The sequence below is a fragment of the Cherax quadricarinatus genome, chromosome 59 (genome assembly GCF_038502225.1).
Source record: "Cherax quadricarinatus isolate ZL_2023a chromosome 59, ASM3850222v1, whole genome shotgun sequence".
Lineage (NCBI taxonomy): Eukaryota > Metazoa > Arthropoda > Malacostraca > Decapoda > Parastacidae > Cherax > Cherax quadricarinatus.
Window position 1 is genome coordinate 15,122,058 of NC_091350.1, and position 18,054 is coordinate 15,140,111.

The 18,054-nt window shown below is 40.6% G+C and overlaps 1 protein-coding gene across 1 annotated transcript in view; it reads right to left on the reverse strand.

Moving 5' to 3' along the window:
* ABCB7 (ATP binding cassette subfamily B member 7) overlaps positions 1 to 18,054 on the reverse strand; it is a 178,017-nt gene that overhangs the window by 111,995 nt on the left and 47,968 nt on the right. The window contains exon 2 of the mRNA XM_070097822.1: positions 544 to 763. Coding sequence (XP_069953923.1) covers positions 544 to 763 — 220 coding nt within the window. The remainder of the gene's footprint in view (positions 1 to 543; positions 764 to 18,054) is intronic.

Here is an 18,054-nt window from a genome sequence, read left to right on the forward strand (position 1 = left end):
GTTGAGTTGGTAATTTTTTTATGTTCAATCGATAGGATTAAAGGCATACTAGCAAAATAGCCAGGAAGTGGGCATCAATGAGCGAATTTGCTTACAATAGGAATCAAAGCAGGCAAAACTTTTTATGCGTAAATTATGCCATAGCCACTAACTTTGTGTCTGCATAATTATGAAGGTTTTCCATCAAATTTCACATTTTTGGTGTCATTACCTTCAGAAAAAATTCAACACCATTTCAGGAGATAAAACTATTATTATTGTTTTTAAATCACAACACTCTCAGCACTCTTAATTTCAGGGTCACAATATTGAAATGGTTAAGTGTGGGTAAGAGGTCTATGAACAAAGCAGAGAAAAACAACTTCCAAACAACAGCTGAAAACTGCAATAAAAGGTTAAACACTACTTGTACAGTACTTTAGATATTAATAAAGAGATCTATCAATTTAATTATTTTATAATAAATTCTTATCTGTTATTAGCATATTCAGTGTTATGTTTATAAATACTGCACTGAACACAGTCAAATCATTTGTCACAGTTATACAATACTCACTTTTGGCCAAACATATGCTGAAAGAGCAGCCAGCATCTCCCGTCCAGTAACTTCCTTGGCAACAATACCAACATAGTCTCGTGAGATGGCACTTGCCCCCGGGTGAAAACAGTTGCGCACACCAAGCTTCTGATGCATATGCCATGCCTGAAACTTTCCTGTTAGAGATCCTGAAGCTGAAGACCATCGTGATGTGCTTAGACCTACCTGGAGACAAAATTATGATATTGTAGTCTTAAAAGAAAAATATCATCTTCACATGTAACGTAAATCATAACTGAACCCTTTCACTGCCTCGTACATAGCTCTACATTGTTTATCCAAGGATCACTTAAGTAGATCTATGTTTTATGGTCAACTCCCTCAGAGAAAACAAGAGCAGTAATTCTGGCTTAGACATGAGAGAATGTATGTGTATGGCTAATGTGCACAGTATAAATAAAATCCTGACCCCCCCCCTCCCCGAGATGCATGGTGGGAAAAGCAAACCTCTGACCATGCTTTTAGTTTAAAATAGCGACTTTGAGGTGTTTTCTAGGAAGATTTTTACGGTTTTACTGACAGTTTCTTGTATTATTTAATATAATGGAAGACATATTACTGAAACAGAGATGATTTTGGTTAGTTTCAGGACAGGGGTAGCTTGAAATCAAGCCCAACATAGCAGAAAGAATAAATTTTTTACTATTTTCCTCAGGATGTAAGACCCACCCTCATACCACCCAATCTGTTTTACGAATTTGGGCTGCTATAAACCATGTCCAATCATTCGTGGCTATATTTTATCTGAGAAACAGGGTAAATCTTCAGTTTTTTTGTGAAAAATGAACTGGTGGGTAAGTGTAATATAGGAGAAGCCTGAAGATGTTATTAACCCTTTGACTGTCACAAGCCCCTTTCTGAAACTGTCATTGTCACAAAATTTTTGGAAAAAAAAAAAAATATTTTTTCTTATGAAATGATAGAGAATCTTTTCGCAGTGATAATGGCACCAAAAGTACGAAATTTGGTCAAAAACTCATATGCGACATATACGCATCGGCAGTTTCGCCGACTTTGAGCCCTGTTTTTGGCTAATTCTGTTGTTCCAGTTGACCAAATTCATAGCTATTTCTTTAGAACTCCATTTTTTCCATCAGTTGAGTACAAGAAACCACCCATTTACCGATTTGAACTACCAAATAAAGTGGTCAGAAATTGGCAATTTGGCCAATTTCATGCAAATTAAAAAAATGCCAATTTCAAAAAAGAATCCAGAATAAACAATAGACATTCTTGGCACTAAAATAACATATCCTCTGTTCATTAGTCATGTCTCTAGGCCCCTCTTATATTACTATTGCTTTCTGTTTTGATTTTTTATTCATACAAAAAATACAAAATTTACTGTTATGCAGACTACTGCATTATTGTAAAAATGGTATAAATAATATCAGTGCACTAGTGAAAGAATATTAGACTCCCCAGTTGACGTGTATTGGACGTATGGTGTGATTTGCTTACTCCTGAACACTGATAAAAATCGAATATTTCCACTACTCTGAGCTCAATTTCAAGGTCATTTTCAACGTGAAACTAATCAAAATCATCTCTATTTCTGTAATATGTTTTCCATTTTATTACGAGAGACCACGAAAACGAGACTACAACAATAAATACTATACGAAAATACAACTCAAAGTCAGCGTTTTAATCCAGCGTTTTTCTCATTATGCACTGCATGCTGCAGGATTTTTTTTATGTGGTGCACACTGACCACACAGACCCATTCTCTCACATATGGGCCTACCAGCTTTCTCCTGCTTGATTTGAAGCTGCTAGAATTTATGCGTATTAATGTGTCCGTAACACTGGCTCGTAAGACATATATAGTACTACCAAAACAGTCAAATGGTTAATGAACAGAGGAAATATTGCTTTAGTGCCAGGAATGTCTACAGTGTGTGTTTTGGACTGTTTTTAAATTGGATTTTTTTTTATTTCATGTAAAACTGGCCAAACTGCTGACTTCTTTGCACTTTATGGGGCAATCCTGAGAGTAATGGGTTTTTTTCTTGTGCTCATTCAATAGAACGGGAGGCATACTAATGAAATAGCTCGAAAACTTGGTTAAACTGAGCAGTGGAATTGGTGAAATTGCTGATGCATAAATTGCACCCAGACAGCTAACTTAGTGCCTGCATAATTCCATAAGTTTTTCATCAATTTTTTTGTTTTTGGTGTCTTTACCTTCAGAAGATTCTCTACCATTTCAGAAGAATTTTTTTTTTTAAATGCCAACATTGTCAGCACTTTCAATTTCAGGGCTTCCAACAGTGAAAGGATTAAATACATAGCTATAGGCAATTTTTTTCTATTAACACATCGGCTGTTTCCAACTGAGGCAGGGTGACCTGAAAAAGTAGAAACACTTTCATCATCATTCACTCCATCACTGTCTTGCCAGAGGCACACCTACACCATAGGCCTATCTTTCAGAGTGCAGGCACTCTTAAAAGGAATTAATTTGTTCCAGTGGAATTCCAGGCAGGATAAAATACAGTGGACCCCCGGTTATCAGCAAGTTCAGTTATCGGCCAACTCGGTTATCGGCCGTTTTTTCGGCACCCAGTTATTGGCCGTTAATTTGGTTATCAGCTGTTTGGGAGGCATCCATCCGCCAGCTGGGGCCACTTGCAAGTCAGTTTGGCTTTGTCTCTGGGCAAGTGAGGAAGCTTCTGCTCATTCATCCAAACATTTTGCTATAATCCATTGTTTTCTGTGGTTACTGATTGAGTGCAACTGCAAAATAAGCAACCATGGACCCAAAGAAACACATTACATAGTATATAAAAACATGCAATGTTTATATGTGATGTATATTTAATAATAATCACTGGTACATTAAATGTTTTATTTTATATTAATATAGACATTTTCATTAATCCATTATTTTTTTTTATTAACACACTGGCCAATTCCCACCAAGGCAGGGTGGCCCGAAAAAGAAAAACTTTCACCATCATTCACTCCATCACTGTCTTGCCAGAAGGGTGCTTTACACTACAGTTTTTAAACCGCAACATTAACACCCCTCCTTTAGAGTGCAGGCACTGTGCTTCCCATCTCCAGGACTCAAGTCCGGCCTGCCGGTTTCCCTAAATCCCTTCATAAATGTTACTTTGTTCACACTCCAACAGCACGTCAAGTATTAAAAACCATTTGTCTCCATTCACTCCTATCAAACACGCTCATGCATGCCCGCTGGAAGTCCAAGCCCCTCGCACACAAAACCTCCTTTACCCCCTCCCTCCAACCTTTCCTAGGCTGACCCCTACCCCGCCTTCCTTTCACTACAGACTGATACACTCTTGAAGTCATTCTGTTTTGCTCCATTCTCTCTACATGTCCGAACCACCTCAACAACCCTTCCTCAGCCCTCTGAACAACAGTTTTGGCAATCCCGCACCTCCTCCTAACTTTCAAACTACGAATTCTCTGCATTATTTTCACACCACACATTGACCTCAGATATGACATCTCCATTGCCTCCAGCCTTCTCCTTGCTGCAACATTCATCACCCATGCTTCACACCCATATAAGAGCATTGGTAAAACTATACTCACATACATTCCCCTCTTTGCTTCCAAGGACAAAGTTCTTTGTCTCCACAGACTCCTAAGTGCACCGCTCACCCTTTTCCCCTCATCAATTCTATGATTCACCTCATCTTTCATAGACCCATCCACTGACACATCCACTCCCAAATATCTGAATATATTCACCTCCTCCATACTCTCTCCCTCCAATCCAATATCCAATCTTTCATCACCTAATCTTTTTGCTATCCTCATAACCTTACTCTTTCCTGTATTCACTTTTAATTTTCTTCTTTTACATACCCTATCAAATTCATCCACCAACCTCTACAACTTCTCTTCAGAATCTCCCAAGAGCACAGTGTCATCAGCAAAGAGCAACTGTGACAACTCCCACTTTATGTGTGATTCTTTATCTTTTACTTCATGCCTCTTGCCAAGACCCTCGCATTTACTTCTCTTACAACCCCATCTATAAATATATTAAACAACCACGGTGACATCACACATCCTTGTCTAAGGCCTACTTTTACTGGGAAATAATCTCCCTCTTTCCTACATACTCTAACTTGAGTCTCACTATCCTCATAAAAACTCTTCACTGCTTTCAGTAACCTACCTCCTATACCATACACCTGCAACATCTGCCACATTGCCCCCCTATCCACCCTGTCATACGCCTTTTCCAAATCCATAAATGCCACAAAAATATAATAAATAATAAAAATATAATATAATAATATTATTAGTATTATTATTGTAATAATAATGATAGAGCTTCAGTTTCCTAAATTAATAATAATAATAATAATAATAATAATAATAATAATAATAATAATAATAATAATAATACAGTAGGGCCCCACTTATACAGGTTAGGTTCCAGGCTACCGCCTTAAAGCGGAAATCGCTGTGAAGTGGAACACCCTTTTTTTTCTCCTTTATAAATGCATACAAATACTAGATAACAAGCTTACACTAACATATGTTAGCAACAGAACTAGGCATCAAAAAATAATGAAAAAGTACAATACACACACAGTGCACTCATTTACTTACCTTAAAATATTTGTAGTCTTAATCTAGGGCAAGACAAGTAGTATTCATTGTAAGAAATCAAGTGTGGTATGTATGGTAGTCAGCCGGGCTACCATACCAGGCCATTCCACCCATACATAATATTCTATGACATTTAAGCATCCCAGAGTGATAAAATGCATATACAGTTCACTCATTACTTACCTTAAAATACAATGGACCTCTGGTTTACGATATTATTTCATTCCAGAAGTATGTTCAGGTGCCAGTACTGACCGAATTTGTTCCCGTAAGGAATATTGTGAATTAGATTAGTCCATTTCAGACTCCCAAACATACACATACAAACGCACTTACATAAATACACTTACATAATTGGTCGCATTGGGAGCTGATCGTAAACTGGGGGTCCACTGTATTTGTAGTCTTAATGTAGGGTCAGGGGTGAGTAAACGAGATAAAACGAATAAATGAGAGAGAGAGAGAATGAGTACATGAGAGAGGACAGGCGCAGAGTTATGTAAACAAACCAGGCGAACTTAAGTTTTGTAAACAAAGTGTACACGTCTGGTTTGTGTACAAGTAACATTGTGTACAAGTTGTCTCTACATTGATATGGTAGAATAAATAAAGAACACTCCCATTCTCATGTAACACCATTTTTAGAAGAAATGACGCTCTGAGTGAAGGCAATGGAAATAAGTCACTCTGTCTGACTTTTTTGGGTTATCCTAGGTTCTCTACACATATGCTGCTATGTATGATAATCTATGTAACTGTATTTGTGTATACTTGAATAAACTTACTTACTTACATACGAAGAGAATAATTTTCTACAGCTACCCTCAGTAGCACATTTTCTGTTATGTTGGACTAGAGAAAATGTTATTCTTGCCATCACTTGTACAAGTTATCTGGCTACTACATCTCATATTTATGTTTATTTATTCTATTGTTGGGTGTATTTATCATCTTTATATGTAGCATGTTTATTATATAATTTTGAAAAAATATAGATGGATTAATGAAAATGTGTATAATAACATATTATACGACATTTAATGAGACTCGATGATTATTATTATCATCATCATCATTTCTAATATGGCGTCATTTGTGCAAGTTGTCTGGCTACCACATCTCATATTTATGTTTATGTCAGCATAGTTGCTGATCCCCTGTATATGTATCTGTTATCCGAGTATCATAGTTAGTACCATCCATATGTTTTACATAGTTGACCCCTTGCTAGGCTGTTGACTGGCATGTGAAGTCACGTGATGCGCATGTAAGCCTGCCTCGGCCTTGTCCTCCTCCCGCTTAGGTCTCAGTAAGCACGGCAGTCTGGGCCCCCCTCTCCACAATGCTAATGTAAGTGTTACCATCCAAAGTTGTTTCTCAACCATCATCTCCACAACCCCTCTCAACAAATGGTTATTGTGGTGGGTAAATTTATTTTATGCAGATGTATGGAGATAACTTCTGTCCAAAGGATGGACATTGTGTCAACTGCGTGCTAGCCTGGCTCCCAGCACCAAACAGCGTCCACGGCCTTTTGCTTCCTGTTTCCCTGGTCAGTCTTTGTCTTGTGTTTTTTGCTTTTTTGCATTATTTCCCGGGGGTTGACCGGGTTTCAGAATTAAGCCAAGCCTAACCAGTCTGTGGGAAGTCAAGCCCTACACCATCAGTCTTGCCTGCTAGCCAGTTTTCCCACCCCTGCTGTGCTCATCGTTACAAGTTCTAAAAGCCAATCTGTGTGGGGGTTAAACCAGCCAGCCAGCCTAATAAGGTGACTAACCCAGTACTCAAGCAAACCACCGAGTTAAACCTTACAGTGCTTTGTGTTTCCCAGTTCTAAGCTATTCTGAGTGCTTTATCATCCCTGTGGTGTTGTGGTATTTTGAGTTCTTAACAGCCTGCCTTAGAATATTTCGTCCTAGTGGGTGTCCCCCGAGCACATGGGTTATGCCGTTTATCCGTGGAACCCAGCCACACCATGTGTCCCAGCCACCTCCTTGCCCCAACCCACACCTTCCCCCCACAACCACTTTTTTGTACCCTCATACGAGTCCCAGCACTTTTTTACAGAACATGAGGTTAAGGGCATTGGGGTTTTTCCCTTTGTCCTGTGCGCAAGTAAAAGCTTCATGTGTGAGTTTCTCGTCGATTTAGCGCAAATTTTGAGGACGTCGCAATGTTGAGAGATGATGCCGCCAGCCCAGGACTCAGAACCACCACCACCTGCCTCCTCTTCACCATCACGTTTATAGACATTTGATTATTGAGACTTTTTGTTCTCAGTGATTTCTTAGTGATATTTCTTTTCAGTGATTTCTTGTGACATTCAGTCTTTTTGATTAGACTGTGTTCATTATATCCTGTTTGCAATATCTTTTTTCTTCTTCAGTGTTTTTAAATTTTTTGTGCTTTATTTTTGTTGTTTGTGTTCATTTTTTTATATACTGTTCGTGAAGTAAGTACTTTTCCATTTTCCTGTTGTGTACTATATAAGTAGTATAAACTTTTTTCATTCAAAAATTATCTTTGTTCAGAGTACTGTGTTCCTTCCCCAGTAAGTTATGAAGAAAAATAATTCAGTAACTGTTATCTTATATTCAGTTTTACAACTCATTTTGTCTCAGTTATTTTTTCTCAGCATTTGTGTTTCATTCATTTCCATTTACTGTGTGTTAAAACATTTTTTTGTTTAATTCTTTTTATTTGGATGTCTAATTTGTTCCTATCTCCAAAATAATATTTTCCATTATTTTGTTTAAAACAAGAAAATTATTTAAATTTTTTGTCAACAAAAGACTTATTGAAAGAAAATTATCATAGTATTGTGCATACAGGTCGCCATCACAAATCCGGGAATCAGTTTCGGTTCCTTCAGTTATTGACTAATTTTGGCTAGCATAATTTCAAATTTCCCGGGTTGCCACAAACCTGCTCTACTGTTTGGTGGTTTCTCTTGCATAAGTCATTTAATTTCTTTTTCTCCATTTATTGTTTAACCTGCTTCTTTTAGCCTACTGGTTCCAATGAATAAAAAAAATGCTTCTATTATGTAAAGCACCTACACATTTCATTATCCATTAAAGATAAGGTGGCTTTGAAGCCACTGGTTCCATGAGCTCAGTCTCTGAAGCAGGAAAAATATGCTTATTATTCGCTAATGTCAACACTACAGCTTATTTCCTATCACAACTGATCTAATATGACATAGAAACAATATAAATAACATAAAACATGTTAAATACTCCAGAATGAATAATTTTTGGGATAACACGAGCAGTTGACAGGAGTTATGAAGGGATATGGTAAACAAATACCATTCTCTATCCTTGTCTTGGTTTATATTAGAAAGCGAATTATAGACCGGCTAAATATATACACTCGTACTCACCATAAACATGAAACAAAAAATTATTTTCTCTCTTAGATTATCACACGCAGCATATGTGTAGGAACCTGGAAAACCCCCAAAGTCAACGTGGCTTATTTTTATTACCTGGCTTAGGTTAGCCATACTATATGATTTTAAAAATATGATTCCCAGCCAGGGTAAAACTTTGCTTTTCTTTACACCTGTTGTCTATGTTTACCCATCAGTAAATGGGTACGGTTGTTATCCTGGGACACAAAATAATAAGTAAGTTTATTCAGGTATACACAATACAGTTACATAGAATTATCATCATAGAAACATATGTGTAGAAAACCCTAGGATAACCCAAAAAGTCAGACAGAGTGACTTATTTCCATTAGGCCCTTTTACCTTATTATTATAATATAAAAGTTATAATATTTTCTTATTATTCTATAATGAAGATAACATCTTATTATCATACTAAAAAGACTATCTACTACACCAAGGTCATTAAGACTATCTACTACATGAGGGTCATTAGACTATCACAATCGAGGTCATTACTAGGAAAAAATTAAAATTTACACTTTATTTAGATAAAATGAAAAATCATTCCCTCCCTTTCTTAGTTACATTCATCAGACACCTTTTGGCACTCTTCTTGAACTGGTTCATCAATGACTAGCTTTGTATGGTGGTAGTCTGTTCCATTCCTTATTGCTGTACAAAAAAAGGTGTTTGAAGCCTGGCCAATGACGGGGGGGTTTACTACAAATTGTGCTCTCTCCTAGTACTATAGTGGCTTTGGTTCCCACCTTGACAAAATTGACAGCAAGATATCCTGGACACTGTTTGTGGGGCAATTTTATAAACATGATTTAGCTCATTGTTTTACTCTGTCTTCAACATTCAGCATACCCAAAGCTGAAATTCATCCTGGCCTACATGTTCTCTTGGTCCCAGCTCCAGGATGAATCTTACGATTTGTTCTGGGTGATTTGCAGTCTATCTTTCAGTTTTCTTGTCAAGGCAGAGTACCAAGAAGAGCAAGCGTAATCCATATGGCATTGTATAAGGTTTAGACACTAGGGTCCTGCAGCCTCAGTTAGGTAGACACTGTGCTTGTCTATACAGGAACTTCAGTCTGGCATTAGCTCTTTTCTACACTGTTCCTATCAATTCTCCTGACATGCATGGTCGAGGTTCCCAAATATTTTGATGAACCCAAAATGATGGGCTCCCCATTACATTGAACATTAAAGTTATTTACCCTTCTCAGTTTATGTTTAGTGCCAAGAGAATGGCTTCAGTTTTCCTATTGTAATGATAGTTTGTTGTCTACTAACCATTTGCTGCAGGACTCCAGTTCCCGTGTTAAAACATTACTGAAGCAGCGGCAGCGCGAGCGACTTTAAGCTCCGTACTTTTCTCCAACCCCCAGAGCTCAATGCTCCTATGATGACCTAGTTACAAGCAAAACTGCACTGCCGCTTCTAGAATGACCAAGATTCCAACAGTGAAACCTACAAATCGAAAATAATAGAGATAAAAGGAAGGCTGTAGCACTGTCAGCTGCTTGCTGCTGCTGTAGCACGTCAGCTGCTGCTGCTCTGTCCACCGTCAGCTGCTGCTGCTGTAGTACCATCTGCTGCTGCTGCGTAGTACCATCTGCTGCTGCTGTAGCACCGTCTGCTGCTGCTGTAGCACTGTCACCTGCTGCTGCTGTGCACCCTCAGCTGCTGCTGCGCACTATCGCTGCTGTAGCACTGATCGCTGCTGCTGCTGCTGCTGTAGCACCGTTGTTGGTGTGGCTTGTTTAGAATACCAAAGCAATTAACCCCAGAGGTTAGCCACCAGGATAACCCAAAAGTCAGTGTCATCGAAGACTGTCTACTTTTTTCCATTGGGTCCTTAATCTTGTCCCCCCGGGATGCAACCCACACCAGTCGACTAACACCCAGGTGAAGGGGGAAAAATGCCTGGAATTAGTGCTCATATTGGTGAATTTAAAGCCAGAAAAAGGTTTGGGTTTTGAAGATTTAAGAATCGTATGGCACACACAGGGGAAAAGGGCCCTTTCTGGAAAAAATCCCAAAGGACCTACAGTACTCGGAAAAAAAGGCACTCCCAGGACACAGTGTCTCTAGTCATTGCCATCTTCAATGATAAGTTCATTTATTCTTCATTTAGTAAGTATACATGCACAATATATTTGTCTGTTCTCCTTTATCATGTATCCTTCTCTTTGTGAGGAAAATTTATTTCATGTGGAAAAATTTTTTTTTCATATTTTTGGGTTCTTCCCTTTAATTTTTTTCATTTTTCTTTGGGAAAAAATTCTTGCATAATGAAAATTTTGCATAACAATGAGCTCTGGGGCGGTTAAATTTGTTTTAAGGGGCCCACTGTATAAAGAACAGGCGAAACCACCTATGCAAGGGGTTTAGGGCTGCGTAGTGAAACAAAAATGAACAAAATGAGTGGGAATATCAGTGTGTGAAAAAGGGCACTTTTAAACCCCCATCGGGAAAAAGGATCAAAATACAAAATTTATGCCTGAGATGGGGTAGAAAACGCAAATGTTTTTGGTTCCTGTAAGCAAACACCACAGGAAAACTGGGAAGTAACATCGAAGCTCCCCCAAATTACCCCTGGGGCTGCGTATATTCCCTGAAAATCCCATGATTGGAAAGTAAAATACCTGAAACCCCAAGAAAGGGGTTCCTAAGGACTAGGGGGGTTAGAAAAGCCCCACATGGGGAGGCAGCAAAAGCGTTCAACGCGGCAATGATCGCGGGAAAAAGGGGTTGCGTGGATGGAGGAGAGGAGAGAAGGAACAGGGGGTGGATCAGTGTCCATTGTGGTTTGGTCTCTGCAATATATTCAGAGATTGTTTGTGGAATTCAGGGCTCTTTGGGGACTTTTTGGGAGATGGTGGGGAGGATGGTAAATTGGAACTTTGGACTCTCCCAAAGGTAGGGAAGGGGGCGAAAGGGTGGAGGGAACTGGAAAAAAAAGCGGGGAAAGGGGGACAGAAAGGCGGGGCCTGGGAGGTGGCAGAAGGGAAAAGCTTGGGAGGGAACAGAGGAGGAAGGTACAGTCGAGGAGGAGGGTGAACCTCTCACTTTAACGGGCCCAGTGAGAGGGAAAAAAACCAGGTACAGAGACAGGAAATTAAAAAGAGGGGGTGGAAAAAGGAAGGAGGATTAAAGGCCCTTTTTTTTGATTTTGAGTAGAGGATGATTGGGATTAGGTGTCCCCGAGATCTCCCGATACTGGGGTTTGTGAGGAAGAACCGAAGAAAAAAGAACGCTGGGGCGTTGAAGTAGGGCGTCTGAGCCTGGACAGCAAAAAAATTAGATACAGGGTACAGGGGGAAAACCACAGGGAGGCTGCAAAAGTGGGCCCCCAGGGGGGGGCGTTTTGGCTGGGGAATAAAAAACGGGGTAGTCTCCCTTGGAGCGGAGATGAAAACTCCCAGGGCATGGGGAATTGCCTCTTTTGGTAACAGTTTCCCCCTCATTTAAATAGACTTGGCATGGGATCGAAGGGGGACCACATGACAATTAAGGCAAGAGGTGGTTTAAACTTTAGAATGGGCATCGGCACCCAAACTGACATTTGGCTATAGATCTGCAATATTTGCTGGATGGGCCCAAAACGCCAGCAATTTCTACACTGTTGCAGTGTAGGTATCCCCCTTTCTAACTTTTTAACCGATGTCCTGCTACAAAACTGAGGATGGGGTTCACGGCTGTAAAAAATTAAATGGCCCATTGCTGGGTTCGTCTCCCCGGGGCAGGAAAAACATAATTTACCTTGAGGTTGGGAGATCTTGGGTTCCCGCTGTTCAAAAATTCATTGCCCTGCAAATTTTGTTGAACTATGGTATGGGGGCAGTGCGGACCACTACAAAAATTGGGAATGATGTTTTTTAATGTACGGAACAGTGTCGATATGGGAAGAAAAAAAAGATCATGGCGGTAGCATTCTGTACAGTGATGATGTCGTACCGCTCTTAAGGGATGAAAAAAATATCTTTACCAACATGGCGTAGGTTCCAATACTGTAAAAGATGATAGGGAGTAGAAATCGGGTTTTAAAGTGAAAATTTAGTCCATTGGCATTCTGAAACTGAGCTGGAAAGGGGAAAGCAGGATGTCGTCTTTTCGAAAGGCGAAAGGTGGGGGTATCATCAACAGGGAATTTGTTGGGGTATGGCGTGGGGCCAGGTTGGTCCCGTGGAATGGCCGGTTGAAAACGCCCTTGGGGAGGCGGGCATAAAAGGAGGGCAGAAAAAAAGGGGTCATGGCCTCATTGGGCGGGGGAGAAAAAGGAAAATTTTGGGGGGAAAATGTTGAAAATGGTAAAAGGGGGGTCAGACGGTGGTATCAAATGCCGAAATGCAGGGTTTATGGACGGGTCCTGGGTTGGATTTTTTTCCCAAAAAAAAAAAAGAAAAAAAAAAAAAAAAAAAAGAAAAAAGGGGGCGGGGGGGAAAAGTTCTGGAGAAAAAAAATTGTCGGGGGGATCAGCCCCGGGGCGAATGACATGGGAACCCCTGTTCCCCCCCCCCTTTGGTAAACCACAAACCCGGATCAACCTCCCTCCCGACTCCTTTTGGGAAAAAAAGGGGGGGAATATCCCCCCCAAAAAATCCTTGGCCCCCCCGGGAAACGAAGGTGGCTTCAGAATCACCGTCGCCCGGGAAACCCAAAACCCCTCTCCGGGAAAATGAGAGGATGGGACATCCCCGGGAAAACAGATTCCCCGGCAAACTCCCACCAAAAACCTCAATGGAATAGGATGGGGTACCTTTCCCTACCTAGGAACTAGCGTGCCTGTGGGAAAAAATCCCAAAGGCCAAAAAGGAAGGGCAAAAGGGAGGGGTGGGGAGGAGGAGGAGGAAAGGAAAAAGGGGAAGATGGGATAGGGAAGGGGGGATTGGGGGGTAATTAGGTTCGGTCTGAGGAAGGAGACCAACAGGTCCAATTCCTCAGACCAAGAGCCTCTTCACCCTTACGACGACGTTTCGGTCCGACTTGGACCATTGACAAAGTCACACTAACCAGAGGTGGAGCAGGACGGCTATATATAGGCAGGAACAGGTGGTGGTAGTAGTAGTAGTACAGGGAGCCCCCGTTGAAGAGGCAAAGAAATATAAGAGGGGCCTGGGGATGTGACTAATGAACAGAGAATTTGTTATTTTAAGTCAGGCATGTCTTTCTTGTTTATTCTGGACCCTATTCGAAAATTGGCATCTTTTGAAATTTGTGTGAAATTGGCAAAATTGCTAAATTCTGACCACTTTATTGGATAGTTGAAATTGGTAAATGGGTGGTTTCTTGTACTCATTCGATAGAAAAAATGGAGTTCTAGCGAAATAGTTATGATTTTTGTCGACTAGTACATTGGAACTGGCCGAAAATAGGGCCAATTATGCATAAACATCGTCGAGACTACTAACTTCGTGAGAGCATAATTCCGGAAGTTTTTCCATCAAATTTCATACTTTTGGTGTCATTATGATCGGGAAAAGATTCACTATCTTTTCATAAGAAAAAATTTTTTTTTTTCTTTTTTAAATTTGGCCGACCCTGGGAACAAGTTTCGGAGAGGGCCTGTCGACCCTCAAAGGGTTAAACCTTTCAAACCAACCTTTGCTGGCCTTAAATTCACTCACATCACCACTAGTTGCAGGCAATTTCGTTACCAAATCGTCATTCAACTGCCTAGCCTTTTCACAAATGATCGCTTGAGAGATGCTATCTCCTGCTATCTGTTTTTCATTTATCCACGCCAATAACAGTCTCTCAACATTTTCTAACACTTGCGGTTGCTGTTTCGTAATCACAATTGCACCTTTTGCAAGAACAGCTTCCTTGATTGCCGTTTTCCTGCTCACTATAGTAGAGATGGTTGATTGGGGTTTACTATACAACCTGACCAGCTCTGACACACGCACTCCACTTTCGTACTTTGCAATTACAGTGGACCCCCGGTTAACGATATTTTTTCACTCCAGAAGTATGTTCAGGTGCCAGTACTGACCGAATTTGTTCCCATAAGAAATATTGTGAAGTAGATTAGTCCATTTCAGACCCCCAAACATACATGTACAAATGCACTTACATAAATACACTTACATAATTGGTCGCATTCAGAGGTAATCGTTATGCGGGGGTCCACTGTATCTCTTTCTTCATTTCAGTAGTCATTAGCACCCTTGGTCTCGAAGGGTTGGCACTAGAAGCTTTCTTGGGGCCCATGGTGACTTATTTTGCAGAAACAAGCACCGAAAACAGTGATAATATGGATAATATAGAATGTACCGAATGCATCCTTAGATGCGCGCACACTGGCTGGCTTGTAAACACTGGCACACACGGGGCAGTTCAGGCCACACATGGACACGTCTCGTACGAAATGCATCGCATACAGGGTTTTGTAGCAGGAACCGAGGCAAATTTTTTGCGATATAATGCATCGGCTACCAGATTTATTGGATACAGATAGCATCGCAAACCAGGGGTCCACTATATACCAGTTAGTAATTCCACAGTCACTAGTGAATGTAGCTGTATCTTTTGTAGATACTTATTCAGATCTCCCTCAGTCAAGGCATGGTGTTAGCCATTGCAAATGAATTCGATCCTCCCAAAGACAATAACCATTCTGCATATGTAAATCTTACCCTCACAGAGTTGGGTTTAAGCGTACATAGTCTGTATAATTAGATGTCCAAGAAGTATGAAATTGTCAACTGTGTGTTTGTTATTAGCTGATCAGTTTTCAGATTTTTTTTGTTTTTTTGTTCACGTTCCCTCCGAATTCTGAGAATTTAGCAGTAATTATCTGTGTGCACCAGATCTGCCTTTGCTGTTAATTACTTTCACCTTTGTAAATATATACTGTATATTCTTCCTCAGAATCCGTAGAGTGCATGAATACAGATCGATCGATCAATTCCATCCTTTATTATACTATGATTTGTTCTTATAATTCGTATTGTATTATGATACCACCCATTAGTTCTAAGTTACATATATCTTTGCTATTGTATAGAATCAGCCCAGACACACCTGCCTGTTCAGCCTATAACACAGTATGGTAGGGTCGAGACGACATATGTAACATGACCGAGCTGTCAGCATAGTTGCTGATCCCCTGTATATGTGTATGTTATCTGAGTATCATAGTTAGTACCATCCATATGTTTTACATAGTTGACCCCTTGCTAGGCTCAGTGACTAGCACGTGTGACGTCACATGCTGCTGCACGTGAACGGTGCGCTCCCGGCCTTGTCCTCACTCCGCGCTTAGGTCTATGTACAGGCAACACAGGCAGTCTGGGCTCCCCCTCTCACACTCTGCTAATATAAGTGTTACCATCCAACAAGTGTGTTTAACTCCAACCATCACATCTCCACAAACCCTCCCAACATTTATTTATTCTATTGTGGGGTGTATTTATCATCTTTATATGTTATGCATCGTGTTTATTATATAATTTTGAAAAAATATCTTAGATGGATTAATGAAAATGTGTATATTAACGTAACATACATCTAATGAGATTCAATGATTATTATTATTACTAATATGACGTCTCAAGATATAAGACACTCTTATTCATTTAATATGTACCTGCACGCCAGCACAGTATGTAACTTTATTTAGGTACAGGTATACATAAGTATAATTATCAGAGTACTGTATATATAAAATATGAAATAACTTTTAAAAACACTTGAAATTTTGGAGTTTCCAGTCATAATGGAGAGACTTAGTGCTTACGGATCTCACAGAGAATGTAAACAAATCGGGTGGGGAGCAGTGACCGTATTAGAAAGTCAGGTGAGGGGAGCCGTATAGCGAGTCTTGGTCATAATTTGAAATGACCGTATTAGCGGAACGCCGTAAAGCGGGGCCCTACTGTACATACATAATAATTCAGAATACTGCTGCTAGTTGGCACAGCTGATGGCAAAACATCTGGTAAGCAGTCCACATGTTTACATTGCTGTGGGAGCAGTTCTCTGGTGCTTGTTTGCATTTTTTACAGTCATTTGGCAAAATTTCTTTTTTCTAACCATGGGTCCTAAGAAAATAAGTGCAAAGAACAGTACTGAGAAGAATAAGACAATGGTTTCCATGGACTTAACCAGGCAATACATCAATACATCATATGCCACACTCTCAACCTCCCCCCACCCTCAACATCCCCCATCATCTCTGCTCCAAGTGTGTTTACCTGGAGTTTACCTGGAGAGAGTTCCGGGGGTCAACGCCCCCGCGGCCCGGTCTGAGACCAGGCCTCCTGGTGGATCAGAGCCTGATCAACCAGGCTGTTGCTGCTGGCTGCACGCAAACCAACATACGAGCCACAGCCCGGCTGATCCGGAACTGACTTTAGGTGCTTGTCCAGTGCCAGCTTGAAGACTGCCAGGGGTCTGTTGGTAATCCCCCTTATGTGTGCTGGGAGGCAGTTGAACAGTCTCGGGCCCCTGACACTTATTGTATGGTCTCTTAACGTGCTAGTGACACCCCTGCTTTTCATTGGGGGGATGGTGCATCGTCTGCCAAGTCTTTTGCTTTCGTAATGAGTGATTTTCGTGTGCAAGTTCGGTACTAGTCCCTCTAGGATTTTCCAGGTGTATATAATCATGTATCTCTCCCTCCTGCGTTCCAGGGAATACAGGTTTAGGAACCTCAAGCGCTCCCAATAATTGAGGTGTTTTATCTCCGTTATGCGCGCCGTGAAAGTTCTCTGTACATTTTCTAGGTCGGCAATTTCACCTGCCTTGAAAGGTGCTGTTAGTGTGCAGCAATATTCCAGCCTAGATAGAACAAGTGACCTGAAGAGTGTCATCATGGGCTTGGCCTCCCTAGTTTTGAAGGTTCTCATTATCCATCCTGTCATTTTTCTAGCAGATGCGATTGATACAATGTTATGGTCCTTGAAGGTGAGATCCTCCGACATGATCACTCCCAGGTCTTTGACGTTGGTGTTTCGCTCTATTTTGTGGCCAGAATTTGTTTTGTACTCTGATGAAGATTTAATTTCCTCATGTTTACCATATCTGAGTAATTGAAATTTCTCATCGTTGAACTTCATATTGTTTTCTGCAGCCCACTGAAAGATTTGGTTGATGTCTGCCTGGAGCTTTGCAGTGTCTGCAATGGAAGACACTGTCATGCAGATTCGGGTGCCATCTGCAAAGGAAGACACGGTGCTGTGGCTGACATCCTTGTCTATGTCGGATATAAGGATGAGGAACAAGATGGGAGCGAGTACTGTGCCTTGTGGAACAGAGCTTTTCACCGTTGCTGCCTCGGACTTTACTCTGTTGACGACTACTCTCTGTGTTCTGTTAGTGAGGAAATTATAGATCCATCAACCGACTTTTCCTGTTATTCCTTTAGCACGCATTTTGTGCGCTATTACGCCATGGTCACACTTGTCGAAGGCTTTTGCAAAGTCTGTATATATTACATCTGCATTCTTTTT